The following is an 18,004-nucleotide window of genomic DNA, read 5'->3' as shown; positions in this document are numbered from 1 at the left end:
GGTACTATCTCTAGAAATAACATTATTAAATGCTACTGGAACACCCAGAGACAAATTTTGGAGTCACAGGCACAGTGAGAGAATGCAGAAACATCCCTTAGATAATACACAAGTTTTTCCAGCACAAAACGAGACCCTGTAATTCTTACTTCAGAAGCTCAAGGCTGCAAAACTGAATGAAGTATGCTACAGGGAAATGGATAAATTTGTTCAAAAATATTGTTATGACTACATTTTCCTGTCAGATAATGAAAGAAACCTGCTTCTTATGCCAACATACTCTCAGATGGGAAGATCAAGGGGAAAAAGAGCCAAAATAAATGAAGGTTCATCCTAATTTAGTGACATGCTGTACAGCATAACACTCAGAGCACAAAAATGTACAGTGCAATTCAAACACCTCCTCCATGGTAATATAACATCTTTGAACTGCCTTTATTTTCAGCACTTTGTATAAATACTGCTTTCTTCCTGATCCTGGATTATCCTCAATTTAAAACTCATATTCTGGGTTTGTAGCTGAGGAGTGCATGTAAACATCCCTATAATCCTGTACACTCTCATGGAGTCATTTAAAGACTACCAGACTGTAATAGATTCAAAAGCAGTCTCTATGAAGTTATGAAACTGCATCCCTAAATTACAACTGAACCTTCTATCCCCACATCAAGAAATTAAGAAACAGAGGTACGTGCAGATACACACACACCCTCTTCTCGCACAAGTTGTAGGATATCTGCAGGAACACGTCATTTTAAAATCCAAAATAAAACTTTAGGGGTTTTTTGGTTTGTTTCATTTGTTTGTTTGCTTTTTTAATGTAAGATTTTATTTGGGAATTTCATGACTAATTTGTCTTAGGAAACATTTGCTTTTGTCCAGGAGTTGCCAGCTGAGAGGATGTTATTGTTTGGAGGGGATGTGATCAGGAGGACCTTGTGCATGGCACAATGTGTCAGCCCGGAAGCAAGGGAAGAAAAGTGATTCTCTCATCTGAGAGAGAAAACAAAACGGAAATGTTGAGCATTTGCCTTCCAGTTTCATTCACCCCTACACGTGTTCCAAAGAAACATGTTAGCCACCTGTATCTCACATGAAATATCAGCAAACTATATCAATGCATGTATATTTAAAAAATCCTACTTTCAAAACAATTACAGATTTCTTTAGAAAAGCAAAGATTTCTGCCACAAGCATCTTCAAAACACATAAGCAGGCGAATGTTTACCCTCCCTGCACTGCTTACCCTGCTGCTCAGAACGATGGACAGAGCTGGACACGGCTCCCCTTCCCTCAGCCCCCTCCCTACAGCACCAGCAATGGACAGGGGCAGAGACCATCCCTGCAGAGCTGGTTTGGGGCAGGAGAGCTCAGTCCTACCCTGCAGCAGGCACCCTCCTCCTGGCTGTCCAGGCCCCTGCTGACCCCTGCAGCGACTTCACAGAAGCCTCTTGTGTTTCAGTAGCAGTAGGACAGCTGTCAGTGTGATTCAGAGCTCCAGAAGGGCACTGCTCTCACAGGAGCACCTTCCAGGCCCTCCAGTTCCTTGCTGAGAGTCTTCACCTGGGGGATTTTTAAATTTTCATGCAGTTTGTTTGTAGCATACCTGTTCTTTGTACACGATCACAGTTTCAGTGATGCCGTACTAGGAGGACACCTCTTACCAAACCCTCCTCTTAAATAAAACATCCCCCTGCCCTCTCCACACAGCCCAGAAGGACAACAGCCACAATGAAGCCACAGCGGCTGGGGGGCCCGGACCCTGCAGCGCTGCCTGTACCCGAGGCGAGGCAGGTGTCCCTCAGCCGGGGCCGCCCCCGAGGGAGCTCCCCGCCTGCCAAGTGGGCGCCTACCATGCCAGCGGTGACCCCCGCGCTCAGCTCTGCCCGACGGCGCCCGTCCGTCCGCCCTCGGGCCCGTCCGGGACGTGGGGCTCGGGCGCTACCGGGCGTTGCCGGCGCTGAGGGGGTAGGCGAGGATGCTCATGGCCTCTCCGCACGCCGCCTCCACCTGCCGCACCTGCTGGCGGCTGAGGCGCTCCCGCCAGGCGTGCACGGCCTCCCGCGCGTCGCGGGCGGAGATGAGGAAGGGCCGGTCAGAGGAGTAGGCGGCGCCGCGGGTCATGTTGACCACGAAGTCCTCCAGGGCCGGCGGCACCGTCAGCCCGGCGAAGCGCAGCAGGCGGCGCAGCTCGGCGCGGGGCTCCCGCACCAGGTCCTCGTAGCGGAGCTGCGTGTAGCGGCGGCGGAGCCAGTCCGGGGCGCGCCGGGCCAGGAGGAGATCGCGGAGCCAAGACTGGCAGATCACCTCCAGCGCGCCGCCGAGGAAGAACTCGGCGCGGTGCTGCGGCTGCGGCGGCCGCCCTCCGCCCAGCAGCCCGGGCGGCAGCAGGAGATGCTGCTGCTGGTGGCGGGCCGGGCCCCGCGGCTCGGCGCGGTGGCGGCTGCGCAGCACCTGGACGCTCTCCCGCAGCAGCGCCTGCCGCGCCTTCAGGCGGGAGTTGTGGACGGCGCGGGGGTCGCGGAAGAGCTGCACCACCCGCAGGTTGAGGCCGGGCTCCCGCAGCAGCGGCAGCAGCGCGCCCAGCTCCAGCAGCCGCACGTCCTTGATGACCACCACCGGGTACTTGCGGCACTCGGCCTCCAGCTCCCGCAGCGCCCGCGGCGGACACGTCTCCTCGCAGGTGGCGCCGTCGACGAGGCCGATCTCGCCGCGGGGCCGCGGGGCGGCGGGGCAGAGCGGCGGCGAGCAGATCACCTTGTTGGTCCGCCAGCCGAAGATGCTGGCCGTAGTGAGGTTGTCGGCGGCGGGCGGGGCGGGGGCCAGCGGGTCGCGGGGGCCGGACGGGGCGGTGTAGAGGCGCAGGACGGAGAAGTCGCATCGGAAGAGGGCGCGCAGCATGTCGCGGAGGGCTCCCTGCAGGCTCAGCGCGTCCCCCGGGTAGAGCGCCTGCCAAAGGTGCCACATGGGCTCGTACAGGTAGAAGACGTCGGGGTGCTGGTTGAAGAGCTCCCCGAGGAAAGAGGAGCCCGTTCGCCAGGTAGCGTGCAGGTAGATGTGCCGCTTCCCCGCCGTCCCGGCGCTGCCGTTACCCGCCGCCCCGGCCGTGCCCGCCTCATCCTCCTCCTCTTCCTCGTCCAGCGGCGGCCGCTGCTCCCAGCCCCACTCACTCAGCGCCTCCTCCAGGCTTGGGCAGCGCCGCAGCAGCGGCTCCTCGTCCGTTCGCCCGCGCCTGGCCCCGTAGTCCAGCGCGTAGGGCACCAAGAGGAGCAGCAGCAGCGTGTACAGCACCAGCACCGCGGCGAAGCGGCGATGTTCGCCTCGCCACCGTCGCCGGCCCTTCATCGCTGGGGCCGGCTCGGACCCCGGCTCCGCCGACCCTCTGTTTGCCGGAGGGCGGCTCTTTGCGGAGAAGCAAAGTTAGCGGCGGCGACGGCGGGGATGTGGGCGGCGGGCGGTGCTCCCCGGCGGGGAGCACGCCCACGGGCACGCCGGCCCGGCTCCGGGCCGCTGGCCGCGCTCTCCGCCGCCTCCTCCTTCTCGTCCTGCTCCTCCTCGCAGCTTGACGCGGAAGCGCCCGCACCTGCCCCCGCTGCCGCCTGAGAAGCCGCTGCCGCCGGCGGGGCGCGGGCTGCTGCTGCTCCCGGTGCCGCTGCGCCGGGCTCCGGGCCGCCCCTCGCCCGGCCTCCCTCCCTCTCTCCCTCCCCCCGGGCAGGGCCGGAGGGGCGGGCTCGGCACGGCGGGACTCACCCCCGCCCGCGAAGGGGCGCACCGAAAAGGAGGTGTGTTAGCCAGGACAGGTAGCGAGCAGCCGAGGGTGTCCCGAGTAGGAGTGGTTGGTCCTGCTATTCACCAGAGCTCCGGAGAAAGAACACGCAAGACGCTACAGTGAGGAGAAGAGGTGCAAATGTATTTTTAGGGTAGCCGACAGCTATTAAAATCTGCAGTGAGTTTCAGAAATGCTGCAGTTCTGCGCTGTAGAGAACTGCGGGGTTTCTCAGTCACACTTTTGTCTACGTGTGTGTGCTGATGGGATGCGGACATCTCCATCATGACTCATTGCTCCAGTTTTTACACCTGTAAGTTCCATAGCTTCCAGCAGGTCACCCTTTGCAGCTGGAAGGAAGAAATGGGCACCTACGGAGGGACATTCAACCAACTGTGGATGTCTTCCTGATAGCCCTTTTTATTAACTACAGTAGGAGCATAAAGTTACCAGTTCCAACGTAGACTTCTAGTTTTTTAGACATCTAAGATTATTTGAAATCTCCTGGGAGATGGAAAGTCAACAAGATGTTGACTTCAGGTGTTTAAATTAAAATATATGTTCTCAGAATCTCCAGCCCAGCCCCTGCCTGACCTTGGAAGATGCTCACATAAGGAGATGGACCATGATCCCATGTTCCTGGTCCAGGCATCCAGCTGACAGGAAAGTGAGGTCAGGTCCCTGTCCTGCTGATGGTGTAGTGGGAGCTGCTGACAGTCCTGGCCTCTAGGCAAGAGGTGGCATCCTCTGTAAAACACTACTAATATTTAAGTATGGTGTGCAGGGCAAAATTCAGAGAGGATAACACAGTTCTTGCCCTTTGACTCCCAGAAGAGTCTTTGTGATATATAAGCACTTGTGATTAGGCACATGACACCACGTGCAACAGAGACCAGAAACAACCCATTCGTTTCATGGGTTCTAAAAATGCTCCATCCATACAGATATATAGATACAAAGCCTGAAGATGCTGGACATAGTATGAATGTCCAGTTATTAAATAATAATTTAATTTTGAATTTGTCAGGAAAAGCACAAGGACCAGAAATCAAGGTGAGAGAAAATAAGCATGCTTCTCTTCTATCCAGGTGGTGAGCCAGTTGTCTGCCTGCTAATGCTTTACTTACCCCATGTTAATAAGTGTTAAAGACTGGGCTTCCTGCCCTTTACAGCGTGCTGAGTGAGTAGAGGATGCCCAACAAGATTTGTGAGCCCCTTAGCAGAAGGATGTCGAAATGATAGCATTGGAAAGGAAATTCTGCCTCAAGATACATTTCACTGCTTATGTCTTTAAACACCAAGATACACCAATATCTCACACTTAGCAGCGTGAGTTTCACCTCTGACTCAATAATACCAGGATTTCATCCAGACTTTCAAACAGCTAAAGGAGGAGGACAGAATAAAAACACACTTCCCAAAATCAGGTTACAGTCTTGTCAAAAAAATCCCTCCCTCATCCAAAAACCATTTATATTTAGAATTTTGAGAATCTTCAGTGTAGCTGGCTTGTGTGGCATCATGCAAAAAGTAATTTGGACAGATTTACCAAGATGGGATCCTGAGAAGTGCTCATGAGAATGGATAACTCTGACATGCTGGGATTTCCCCTTTGTAAGACAAAATACTGGCAGTAGCATCAGCACCAGTGATGGCCAATGAGCCATGCCGCAGGACATGTTACTTTACACTAATTTTGTATGGGTTTCTATGACACATACTTAGGCCTAAACTAAAATCAAGGTCTTAAACCTGCCTAACTGAAGTAAAGCTGTCTGGTAAAGAATCAAACGTCTCACAGAGTAAGACAAACCATCAGAAAAATGTGAAACTATAGAAATAAAACTATGCATGTCTTACACTGATTTTTTTTCTGGGAGTGGAGCTACAAAATTCTGTGGCAACTGTTCTAGAAAAAATGAAAGACGCAAATAGCTTATCACGAGTTACATATTTTAGTAAAGATAAAACCATAGTTGTTAAAAGATTATCAGATCAAAAAAGAATGACAGTAAATGTTTTGTTCTGCACCTTCACAACGGTTCCTCTAGTGCAAGAGGATTAGGCTGTAAATGTTTACTTCAGTTGTTTTGGGTTACAGCTGTTTTTGGCACAGGGAGATTCCAGCAAAGCCAGTATTTATTTTGTCACCCAGCAGGTGCCTGAGCTAGACTTGTAATCGTTGAGCTCCAGCCTTCCTGAAGAAAGTGCCTACTTCTCAAGGAGTACCTAATTTGAGCACTGGGGAGTGGACTGCTGCTCTGCTTAGAGTGGTAAGAGATCAGCTTTCTCTTTTCTCGATTTTCAGTTCCATACTCTCTTCAGCACAGATAAGAGAGATAATTTTTCCCTATTTAGGCTCTTTCTATAAACCACAAAGACAACATTTAAATATACAAATGATCTGCATCTCTTTCTAAGATCAGGACGGTTCTGTACCCAAGGGAGACAGCCAGGTTCTTCTTCACTGATCTGTGAAGTAGTCTGCCCATTTGGCATCTAGCTCCTGCCATTTTTTGTGGTAATTCTACACTTAATATTATTTTGTAAAGAGGGGGGGAAAGAATATAGGCATAACATGTTCTGCATACTTTAGTATTGCAGTATTTCCTTTCTACTTTCCAAGCTTGTCACTGTAAGTACTGGCTGTTTTTAATATAACATAACATTGGCTTCCTGTGTATTATCTCTCTAACTTAATTTTTGCTCTTCTGTCTCCCACGGTGCTTCTACTGTCAAGAGAGACAGTAAATGCTGGAATGCAGCATTTCAGCCTCAATAATTTTTATCTTCTCAGCAGTGGCTTCAAAATAGAAATAGTTGCCTCTATATCTCACAATCTTTCAGCTCTCTCATGCTCTTGTCATTTTCACAGAGTACTTTGTGAATAAAAATAGCTTGATTTGCTGATAAAATTAAACATGCTTTGCACACGGAGCACCGCCCTCAAACATCCTGACTGTTAATGAGCTCTCTGCTTGTACATGTTGTCACTCACAGGCTTCAGCCAAGAGGAAGTCCGTGGTTAGTAGCAGCTTAAAAACCTTCCAGAAGCCAACAAGCTAGGACAAATGTCCTTGTTTTTGAAGTTCCTTTGTCATCAGATGTTCCAACATGTGCAATACCACATGTTTCGCATATGGGACCAGACCTAGTAGCTCACATTTTAGAAAGGGCATGTTGAGAATAGTGGGAAGGACAAGCTGGTCCAGGCGAGATGGCTGGTACAGAAGGAACTTTTTGCAGTATAGTTTTCCCCAAAAGTGGAACAGAGATTGAGGATCTGAAAAAGGTCAAAAATGTCACAGAAATTCTGAGAGACTCAATAGAAATTTAGAGGATCTGAAGAAAGTGGAAAGTAAGACAAAAGCAGAGTAGACTTCTAATAGTTGGGTGGAACTGGCTCCAGATGCAAAACCACATTCAGAAGGTAGCAATTCAGCTTTCTGCATGTACACCTGATGTCACTCTTGAGCATCTGCAAGGAAGACAAGGAAATGATGCAGGAAGGTGTAGCATTCGTAACTACCTCCATCTTGTATACTCCTGATCATTACACTGGCACAAGTCCAGACCTCTGAGTTTCTCTGTGGGCTGATTTGAGAGAAGCCAGGTGTACAGTTACTGGTCACAGCCAGCACAGCTTTGTGAGAGGAAAGTCCTGCTTATCAAACCCGATTTCCTTTTATGACAAGGTAACCCACCCAGGAGATCAAGGGCTTGGATTTCAGTAAAGCTTTCAATACTGTCTCTCACAGTATCCTTCTGGATGTAATGTCCAGCACACAGCTGAATATAATTTCTCCAGTTATTCCTAAGAACTGGTAAAGTAAAGTTAGGCCTGCTGCTGCTCTCTGCTTCCTGACATAAGGGCTGGGTACAGAGAGTGAACTGAGAAGGGGTTCAAATTAAGCCAAATTCAGCACTGCAGCCTGTGTTTGGGCTAAGGGATGCTTGATAGCCCAGTGCAGCATTGCTGAACCAGCTGCAGCAGCCTGACATGTACCTAGCTAGGGGAGGTCTTCTATGTCCAAGAGAAGCAGAGACATTTTATTTCTGCTTTTGATTTATTTAAAAATTAAAATATAACAAATATATTACACTGTAATTGTCAGAGTAGAGATTGTTTGTGACTTTCCAATAATGTGAAATCTGAGTATAGAAATGGCAAAAAACCAAAAAAAAGGAAGCAGGAAGGTTTGGGGGTTTTAAATTTAAAACATGGTTATGTCATCAGTGATCTTGTGAGCTCCTCTAACTTCCTCTAAGAAAGAAGCTAATGCCATCATTGAAGATGATAGAAAATGCTACTAGGAAATGTAATAAGAAAATGCAGGAGGTGGAAGGCAGAGCAAAGTAAGCTTATGTGTCTGTTGACGTTCAAGAGGAAGCTCAGAAGGAAGTCTGTTAGTATTTATAATGGTGTAAATTCAGATAAATCAGCAACAACGAAAGAAAAAAGCATCTATTCTGTAATCCAACTCAATGCTAATGTAACTTGTGTTTTCCTAAATTCTGCCAAGGATGACTCTAATCTGAAGGCTTTAAACCTCTCCCCTGTAGAGCGGGCTCTGTTGTCCCATTAGCAGAAGGGCAGCTCTGTCACAGCCCAGAAACACTTACACTGCACAAATAGCCAGCACCTCCATCACACTGCCTGGCAATTAACAGTAGCTGCCACAGTAAAATTATTCCCATGGTAATGTGTTTGGGGTCTCACAGCTTTGAGTAATAGAACTACCTCTATACTAAAATGTGTGGGAAATAATAGTTTTTAATGGCAGAAACTGTGAATGTTTTTCTGCTTTCTCTCATTATCACAGGCTTACTATTACTGAATTGGAGATGCTGATTAACAGAAAGCTTTCGACACTCAACAAGTTAAGCCATTGTGTTGGCATAATTAGGGAACTAATTCTTTCACAGTTCACTCAAGCAAAGAAATTAACTAGAAAATTTAAGACCTATTTTTAACGGGGGATTATTTTGCCCGCAAAGTAACCCCTCTGGCAGCTATTGTAACAAAATACTTTCAATTCTCCTGCACTTCCTAAAGCAACACTTTCATGCACAGAATATAGTTTTTGGATTGAGCATCTATCTGCCTTTTTATTCACTTCAGTCATATCTGCAAATTCGTACTGACATATGCAAATGAAAATTCTGAGTGCTCAATCACTGCACCTACTTTATAAATATGTCCCATCAAGTTTTCTAAAGATAATTCTGCAAATTCAGAATTTCTGAATAATTTCTGCAAATTATTCCCAGGAGACGTAACTGTGACTATATGGAAGAAAGACAAATGCCAGAATGTATAATTCACTTGAAAATTAATCTTGTATATGCTTTTGCCAAATTATTTAACTTTCATGAGGAAAATGTTAGCAGGCAAAAATATATTGATTGTGGGAAATTTCTGCATTCCTGGAACCTCTGAAAACCAGTTTAACTCCCTGCCTGTCATTACTGGTTATTAATGAGGAAGTCTTGCCTGGTCTTGTTATGCTGTTAATTGGGGGTGTCCAACTGGAATGGTAGTCAGCAGTCCACAATTTATTTTTTCAGCTGTGTAATGAATGCAGCAGTGTTGGAAATTGGTGTTAGTCTCTTCCTTTGGGCCTTCACTGAAAGCTTTACAAAATTTGTCCAAAACAATCATAGCCCAACTCACACCTGCAGCACATCATTTATATAGTTCATCCCTATGCCTATATGCTTTAAACACTGGATGAAAACCATTTTGGCTTTACTGTAAACTTCTGTAAACAAAGAACTTGTACACTGCTTTCTGTAAAGAGATGTTTTCTCTGGGCAGTTTTGATATGCAAATGTTGATTCTCAGGCTTTGTTACTTTAGCTACATAAACAATTTAGTGCAGTTTCAGGTTTTATATGACTGTGAAAATTGCCTCACAAAATTTACTAGAGCTTTAGCACAGAAATCATCTGCTCTTTAGTAGCTTCACTCTAATTATACCTAGTAGAAAAATGAAGAGAAAACACTCAAGCCTAGCTCATGAAACAAGTGGGTGAACAGGAAAAAAACACTAGAGTAAAAGGTCATTACAGGATATAGAGGTTGATTTTCTAAGGAGAGATAACAGTTGTTTGAGCTGAACAACAAAAAAAGTTACATGCAATTGCTGAGCTGCTGCAAAAATTTATTTCAACCATGCAGCTCAAAGGGAAAATATTCAAATACATCCTGAAAACTTCAAGCTGATCTCAGCACAGTTTCTGCAATACTCCTCAGGTTCTCAGAAGAACTGGGCTGACTACAGAAATGTTCTGGGAAAACCTGATCGTCTGTCCAGGCAGATTTCACACATTATTTATTAGCTGCTGGACTTTGCTGTGTGTAGAAGAGCATCTAGGCATTCCTGGTGGTCAAATCAGGCTGCTCCAGCTTCCTGGCCATGAGGAATGGCTGAGGCTGGAGCATGTATTTGAACTCCCTATACCTCTGCTCTGCTTACAGAAAAATTTATTCTAGTTTCTTTTACTGTATTTCTTGTTATTGGTGGTTGATTTTTCCTTTGTCCTTCCTTCACTGTCTTCAGTCCTCTTACCTATGGGTTTCTTTATGTTCATCCTCTTGCTGGATGGTCCTGTCACTCAGCCTCCAAGGAAAAGTATTGATCCATTTGAAGCTGAAGCAGCTGCCCAGGCAGGAGCTGCAGAGGACTGTTCATGGTTTTTTTGGTAGTGTGGTGAAATGCCCCTACTTTACATCTTGAGAAATAGTCATACTTTGTGGTTTTACTGGGTGGAGATTTTTATTAGTGATTTCTCCTCCAACCTACCAGAGGGAAATACCCCCTGAAAACACCGCAAGACTACTGGCAAAGCAGGAAGCAAGTTTTACTAAATTTTCTGATATTTTAAGTGTTTGAAATTGTTGTCACAACTGCCTCCATCTGAGTTCTGAGGGAGATAAGTTACCTCAAGCCAGGTAACTCCAATGGGGACCTTACCTGACTGATGGGTCCAGGCTGGGCTGAAATGGAACCCTTGACCATGGGAGGGTCCGGGAGTTCCATGGGATGTGGCAGGGACAGTGGGTGCCCTCAGGGGCTCAGCATTTTGTAACTGACAATTTTCTGCACCTTTGGCTTTCATTTCTGCTGAGAGTCGCTTTGCTGACACCCACCTTCAGCTGAGCTGAAAGGGACCAGGCTTTCCCACTTGTACTCACTCTGAGTTGCTAAAACAGGTACTAGTGGGTTATTGTCTGTATATCCCCTTGCAAACATACCACAAACATGGCACGGGTCTCTCTACTGTGAGCCTCCTTGATGCACACACAGCTGTTTTGCAAAGGGGGTGGGATGTCCTCTTGAGTATGGGGACTGAGTAAAATAACTTCACCATGAAGAGTCATGCCTGCTTCCAGACTTAGCCAAAGTAGGGAGCTAAACAGCTGCTTTACATTTTAGTTATTTTGGGGTTTTATCTACTTGGTCTTGGTGATAAGCTTCCAAACAGGTTTCACCCAAGTTCATGGTCTATGACTTGAAATAGAGGCATTTCTTAGCAGTGGTATGACGTCGTCTCTTGAGTGACTCAGCCACAGCAGACTTTCATCTGCAGAACACTGAGGACCTTCCTTGAGGCTCTGGTTTAAGTCATCTCCTGAGGCATACCTCCTAAAAACATAGACTTGGTCAGGAGTACATGGCCTTCATCCAGCTCTCCTGGACCCTGGCATCAGTGACTTACTGATAGTTACTGAGGATATCAGTCAATTTATCCATGCCTGGTACTTAGAGAAACTCTTCAATGTCAGTCCCTTCATTCTTGATCCATTTTGTTTCTTGCTCTTATAAAACTGGTGGGTTTGTTTTTTTTTTCAGCTTTATTTAAGAGTATCTTGGGCTTTGATGTATTGCACCTTCACTGTACCATCAAAAAGGTTTTGTACAGAAGTCTAAATCACCACCTTTTGCAGTCGTTTGGCTTTACTGACTTGAAGGGTTCAGATGAAGCCTGGGGATTTCTCAGTGCCAGTCCCTCTTCCTCTGGGGAATACTGACAGTTATTCTGCAAGCAAGCCAAATAGATCTGTTTGCTTAAATGTTTTGTTGGGATTTAAGATGCTCTGTGTCTATTGACTTTGTTAACTTACCTTTATCCTGTGGGAGTCCTAAAAAATTGAGTTTCTCTTTAAAGGGCTCCTGCAAAAACAATTAAAGTAATTAAAATCATCTCTGTGTTAAGAGACCTGTTTTCCTTCCCTCCATGGCCCAAATAAGAGCTTCCTGTGATCTGAGTTCCAGCCAGGCATGTTGTAGGATGGAGTTTTACTCCCTCAATCACAATTCCTTCTGTCCAACAACATGCTCTAGTAAAAAGCATTTAATGTCTTTTCTGACTTAATTAGTGATGCCTCCAAATGTCTCCTGATGAATGTAAAACTGGTGTCAACACCAAAGCTGTGGTTTTGCTGAATACTGTCTCAATTTCTGCTGCCATTGAATGGGAAGACTGTCAAGAAATTTAAAATAACTTGATGTACTTAGTAATTATAGTGACAAATCTCAAATTTTCAAATTATGGATATTTGTCAGTCATCAGTACCCTCGGCAGTCAGTAGGTAAGTAAGCATCTTCTCAGCTGCAAAAATACATAGGTTTTCACAGTAATCCAAAACACCTTGAACAGCATTTATAGGAAATGAAAAGCAGAAAAGGATTGTAAAATTAAAAATATGTTTATTCTTTCAGTTTGGAAAAGAAAAAAAACAGTCAAAATGAAGGTGCACATGGCTAATATTTCAATCCCAAGTAATTTCCAAACAAACTGGATTGGTGTCTTTCTATTATCATTTTAAGATGCATAATTTTGAAGTCTGGGAATCAAAAAGGACTCATTTTCTCCGTGTCTCTTTGAACAATATAAGTTTTATAACAAACTAAACCAAATTATTTAAAACCAGAAAGGGTATTTCCTGTCTGCACCTCACAGTTCTCCTGCTTGTATTAACTCTGTCTGCTTTTTCCCCTTTCTGTGTCAGCCTGCATCAGTCCAGAAGGAACATCTTTGGAAGGATGTGCTTCTGGATCCGAAGTCTGGATGTGGCTACAAGAATCATAATCTTAATAACAGGAAATGGCTAAAGTTTCATTTTGATAGAGTAGTGTACTCATCTATGTTACCTATTGACAGAAATTCAATTTATTATGTGTTTCTGATATAAAAAGATGGATTTTGTAGTTGAAATGCAATAAAATTCAATCAGTTAGAGATCTCCCTTTAGTTTTTATGCAGATGGGATTATTCCTGTTGGTCTCACATTACCATTACACAGTCCTTATAATATGAACATGAGAAAAATAGTTTCAGTAGGTCTTGTAACAAACATTAATTAAACAAGACCACGCAACAGTCTCAAATCTCTAGGGTATTTTAGATGCAAAGAACTGTTCACAGATTGTCTTGATGAAAATATTTAGGATCTTGTTAAATCTGGGGAAAATTTTCTCACCTACACTCTCCTGCCTTACTGACAGCTTCTTTTTTTTTTTTTTTCCTCCCCCAGTCATACAGCATTCAACTCTAAAAATCACTATGCAGCTGGAGACCTCCCTGCAGCTCTGCTTGGAGTGCTGCTGATATCCTCTGAGCTTCTGCAGTCTTTGAACTTTTGTTGGCCAACCCTGTTGCCTTTCCAGCCATCCTGGACAAACTTAACATGGTTAGTTGTACATATTCAGACCAATTGCAGGAGCCCTGCTGATCAGCATATTCACAGGAAATCTGACATGTTTGAAAGATGCTGAGACTTTGGGACTAATCTTTTTGTCTGTGTCTTTTTGGCTGCTGATGTTGGCTGGGCTGTGTATAGACATGGGCCTCTTACATCTGGCATGTGCAAAGCTGTCAGTGCCCTTGTTGCAATAAAAAAAAGAGTAAGAATATGGCTTTGGATGTCCCTTTGGCAATGATAATAAATGACTGAAAATAAAAGGTGGGAAAAGCTGGGCTCACTGACTCTTTCCCCAGCACGTGGGATTCTGGAAGGACAGAGTCTGGCACTGCAGACAATGAGCTCATCACATAAAATGATGTTTTCTTGCTGCTTCAAGGTGAACTGGAGAGCATCTGGGAGGCTTAGCTGTTGACATTGGCATGTTTTCCTCTGATTTTCTGTTTTGAGGAGTCTGGAAAGTCAGTCTCTCCTCAAATATTAGATGTCTCAGACTCACTTGATTATTTTTTAGGGGTTTTGCACAATCCAAACTCCAAAATTTACAGATCAATCAGGTAACAGAATCGTGGCCACTTGACTTAGAAGCAGAGCACTAAAAATGCAGTCATTTTTATGCAAGCAACTGAAAAAGCACTCACAATTTTCAACGTTAAAGACTGCTGTTCTGATTTATTTCTTCAGAAAAGTATTATGACATATACAAACAGGTTCTTAATTTCTCAGCACAGCCTTATCACGCTGAATGGTCTTAAAACCACATTGCCTTTGTTTTAGTAGAAGTCACTACAGAAATTGCTGTTAGGAAAAAACCTCTAACACAACAAAGCTTGCTGCTCAAACATCAATTCATTGAAAACTTACAACAAAGAACTAATGATTTATTTAATCAACTCTTCTTTTCTTTAGATGTACTTAAAATCAGAAGACTACACATGCTATGCTCACAGTAGCATAGCAAGTTGGGGTAACCTTCCTGTTCAAAACTGGGTCATTTATCACCTGACTAATTTCTGAAATCTCAGTAGAAGAAAACTGCACGAAACCTTACCAAAAGGAAACAGTATCACAATATACCTATTCCTAGGACAGCTTTTCTCTTCTGACATGAGCCTGTGTCTCAGCAGCTGCAGGTGACATACCACCACCCTGCAGTGGTACTCACCAGCCCACTGCTTTTACAGCTGGTGCAGGCTGATTGTCATTGGGGTTTTGTACCTGAGGCAAGTCTGACTTGGCCATGTAGCTTGTAAGTCCACAGAGGGGTTTTAGGGTGTTATGTTTAAGAGAATCACTAAATTAAAATCCCACTGCTGAATTTGAAAAATCCCCTGTGCCAGCAGGATTCTAATTTGTTCAGGCACTTTGGTAGAAAACATCTGCAGGAAGTAGCTGGCATGATTGAAGGAGGGTATCAGAGCAGACTGCAAAATGTCACCTGCTACAGCAGGATGGTCTTTTTCATATTTAAAAATACATTAATATGCCAGTGCCTCTCACTGCTATTCTGATATGTCCCTATATTTAAGTGAGTTTCAGCTATGAAATGCAAATGATGACAATAATTTTCTGGTTATTTAAGTGCCAAAGGCTTTGCAGTGATATTGCAGGCACCTGAGCCTGGAATATCACTGATATTTGTAATTGAGACCTGAGCATGGTCTCAATGTGTGCCTGATTCTCTTTGTCCTTAGTGCTATGCACAGCATATGTAATATTGCAAATGGTTTCATCCTGCACAAGGCTGAGTCCTCTCACCTCTCTGTTTCTGCTGAAAGTGAAACATGGTCCTGCCATGCCAGAAGAATTTAAATTATATTCTGTTGTCTTGAGCTTTATATAGTTACTTTAGTTTAGTAACTACTTTAGTTACTTTTATTTTAAGTGCAGTGGTATAGTCATGCAGCTATGCGGTCTTATAAAAAAAATAAAAGTAGGCGCCATTTAACAGAATAAAAGCTTGGAATGCTGGCTTTGTTAATTAATTAAAGTCTATTCTGAGGAATACTTGGCTTTAAATGTTCTAATATAAAGTGCAAATTTAATGGATAGTAAGTGACAGCCCCATAGCACATAGTGTGTTGTTACAGATAAGGCATGAAGGTAGGATTTGGGCTATCTGGATGCCATCGCCTTTTCTTTTATACTGAATTACTGCATGGCTTGGGACCAATTTGAGCCTCTCAGCATTTGTTTGTGTTGATCTTGACTGGGAATACTACTGTAATGAGTGTAATACAGACAAATACATAGCTCTTTGCAAGAACTGTAAACACTCTTATCATTAAAAGGACACAACACAAATATCCAGGTTTCAGGGTAAATTGGAAATTCAGTGCTCCTCTAGCCACACCATCTGCTCAGGCCTACAGGCAGAGCAGGCTGGTGTAGTATCTAGAGATAAAACAATTTGTAGCACAGGGGAATAAAAGCATCTCTGCACTGGACATATTAAGCTGCTTTTTTCACATTCTAATCTGTTAATCATGTACAGGGCTTAAGTTTAGCTCAAGGCAGACCAGACCTTGAATGATTTAATTTTGTGCTATTTATTGAACTGGATTTAATTTGAAGAGATGTTGTTACCCACTACTCAGCAGTTCTTAAAAAAATGCATGTCCATAATGCGATTTCTGCCATGAATCAGGGACTGTGTGTTTAAAATGGGTCACGGGGCTGGTCTTTCCAGGCTGCAGCTGCACTTACAACAGTCATGCAGGTTAACCTTTGCAGGATTCACTTGAGGGGCAGATTTGGGGGCACTCCTTTTAAAGAAGTACCTACCACCCTTGGTTTTTTTTCATTTTTATTTGCTTATAAGCAACTGCAGCCATCAAAGGAAGCAGAGAACAAAAATTAAAAGAGAGTCATGTTTGGAGGTAAGGGCATGGAGTTGTAAATCTGAACTGGGCCACTGAAGATAAAAGCCAGTAGCTCTGCCAGCCCAGGAGAGAGTCCACAGGAATTCCTGATGAGAAGGGGACAGGCCTCAATTTCAGAAACTGCAAAGGGTTGGGATGCTGAGAATCCATAAATGTGGTCTAGCACTTGTAACGCTTTTTTGGCCTAGTGTTCGTAACTGCTGATGACATCACAGCAAATCTGAGAGGGAAAGAAACAATCAAACATGTAAATATGCCTTGGGATGAGGTGAAAAAACAGCAAAATATTGGAGACTACTAAAGTGTGTTGAAAAGAAGTATCTATTAATTTTAAAAATTTTGCTTTTCTAGTTTCTGGAGGGCTGTGGGCTCCTCCTGTGAGGCTTTTACCAGAAAAGCATTCCTTGATGATTTTTTCCCCCTGTGTATTTGTGTGAGTGACTTTAGAGTTGAATGCATCAAATAGCAGAAAATTCACTGGCCTGGCCTGGAGATGCTGCACTTGTTCAGGGTAGAGTCTGATAGACTGGAGGCATTGCAAGATCTGGGACAAAGTGATTTCAAATTGATTGGTGTCCACACCATATCCTTGCTGATGTAGTGCACAGGAGTCCATGTTTTTTAAGATTTACTCCTAGTTTGCATTGATCATGCTGTGACATCTGCTGCTGTTCCTTAGCTCGTCTCATACATGGGACTTGGAGGTGCTGACCAGCAGCAAAGCCTGTCTGCTCCTTCAGGACAGCAATTGTTGGCAGTTGTGAGCATGGCACATTCCTTTGGCTAGAACATGAGGAAATACTTCTGTAAGGAACCAAAAAACTAAGCAGCACTATACTAAAATATTAAATATGCCTGTTAGATCATCTATTCCTTGCCACATAAGCCAGTTTGCTTCATTTAGCACAGTAAAAGATACAGATATTACCTTTCATGATTACCTGATTTCAAACTGGATAGCAAAGTGAGGAATCAGATTCCCTCATGAACTAACTGTATCAGGAAATAGTAAAGAGGATGAATATTAAATTGCCAATGCCAACTTAATGCATTCCTTTTTCTCTCTCTATCTGACTGTGTTTTGGAGTCACTCAAGGAATAGTTTCAACAGTCACCAAGAATTCTAACATTCTGTTTGTCTTTCTTCTCCTTCTCTCCTTAACTTTCTATTTATCATGATCCTGGCTTTCTTAACAAAACTTATTTGTCTAGTAAATGTACACTTTTGATATTGTCACTGTACAGCCAAGTATTTTCCTTGGATTTACTCATAAAATCCTCAAGACTGAAAGTGCTGAAAAGAGAAAGGGCACATAAAGTAATATAAACCTTTTCTTCTGAGCAGGCATTAGTCCAATACAGCTGCCATGGAAGTCCACCTGTCCAAGCTACCTGCTATTACTCAGTAGTGTTTTGGGCAAGTGAGAAGGGCTACTTCTCTTAGTTGTTTTGGCTTTAGTTTTTTTTTGGTTGTTGTTGTTGGTTGGTTTGTTTGTTTGTTTTAGTTTATATTTTGGTTTTTTTGGGTTTTTTTTTTTTTTTTTGGGTTGTTTGGTTGTTCTTTCCCAAATTCATTAAAAGTATGGAGGAATTTTTAGGTTTTTTTTTTTTTTTTTTTTTTTTTTTTTTTTTTTTTTTTTTGGGTGC

The 18,004-nt window shown here is 44.2% G+C and overlaps 1 protein-coding gene across 1 annotated transcript; it reads right to left on the bottom strand.

Annotated features, from left to right (window-relative positions):
- Positions 1 to 1,812: 1,812 nt before the first annotated feature.
- On the bottom strand, positions 1,813 to 3,458 carry CHST7 (carbohydrate sulfotransferase 7). Its single transcript, XM_041468545.1, has one exon. It carries the CDS (start codon positions 3,343 to 3,345, stop codon positions 1,942 to 1,944), a length of 1,404 nt encoding a protein of 467 aa, XP_041324479.1. The 5' UTR covers positions 3,346 to 3,458; the 3' UTR covers positions 1,813 to 1,941.
- Between the last annotated feature and the right edge of the window lie 14,546 nt (positions 3,459 to 18,004).

The sequence above is a fragment of the Pyrgilauda ruficollis genome, unplaced genomic scaffold (assembly GCF_017590135.1).
Source record: "Pyrgilauda ruficollis isolate IOZ18807 unplaced genomic scaffold, ASM1759013v1 scaffold22, whole genome shotgun sequence".
NCBI lineage: Eukaryota > Metazoa > Chordata > Aves > Passeriformes > Passeridae > Pyrgilauda > Pyrgilauda ruficollis.
The sequence above is the reverse complement of the archived record's forward strand: the minus strand, read 5'-3'. Positions and strand labels throughout refer to the sequence as shown.

Excerpts from the sequence above, each read along its gene's own strand:
- CHST7 (XM_041468545.1), bottom strand. The coding sequence starts at position 3,345 with ATGAAGGGCCGGCGACGGTGGCGAGGCGAACATCGCCGCTTCGCCGCG.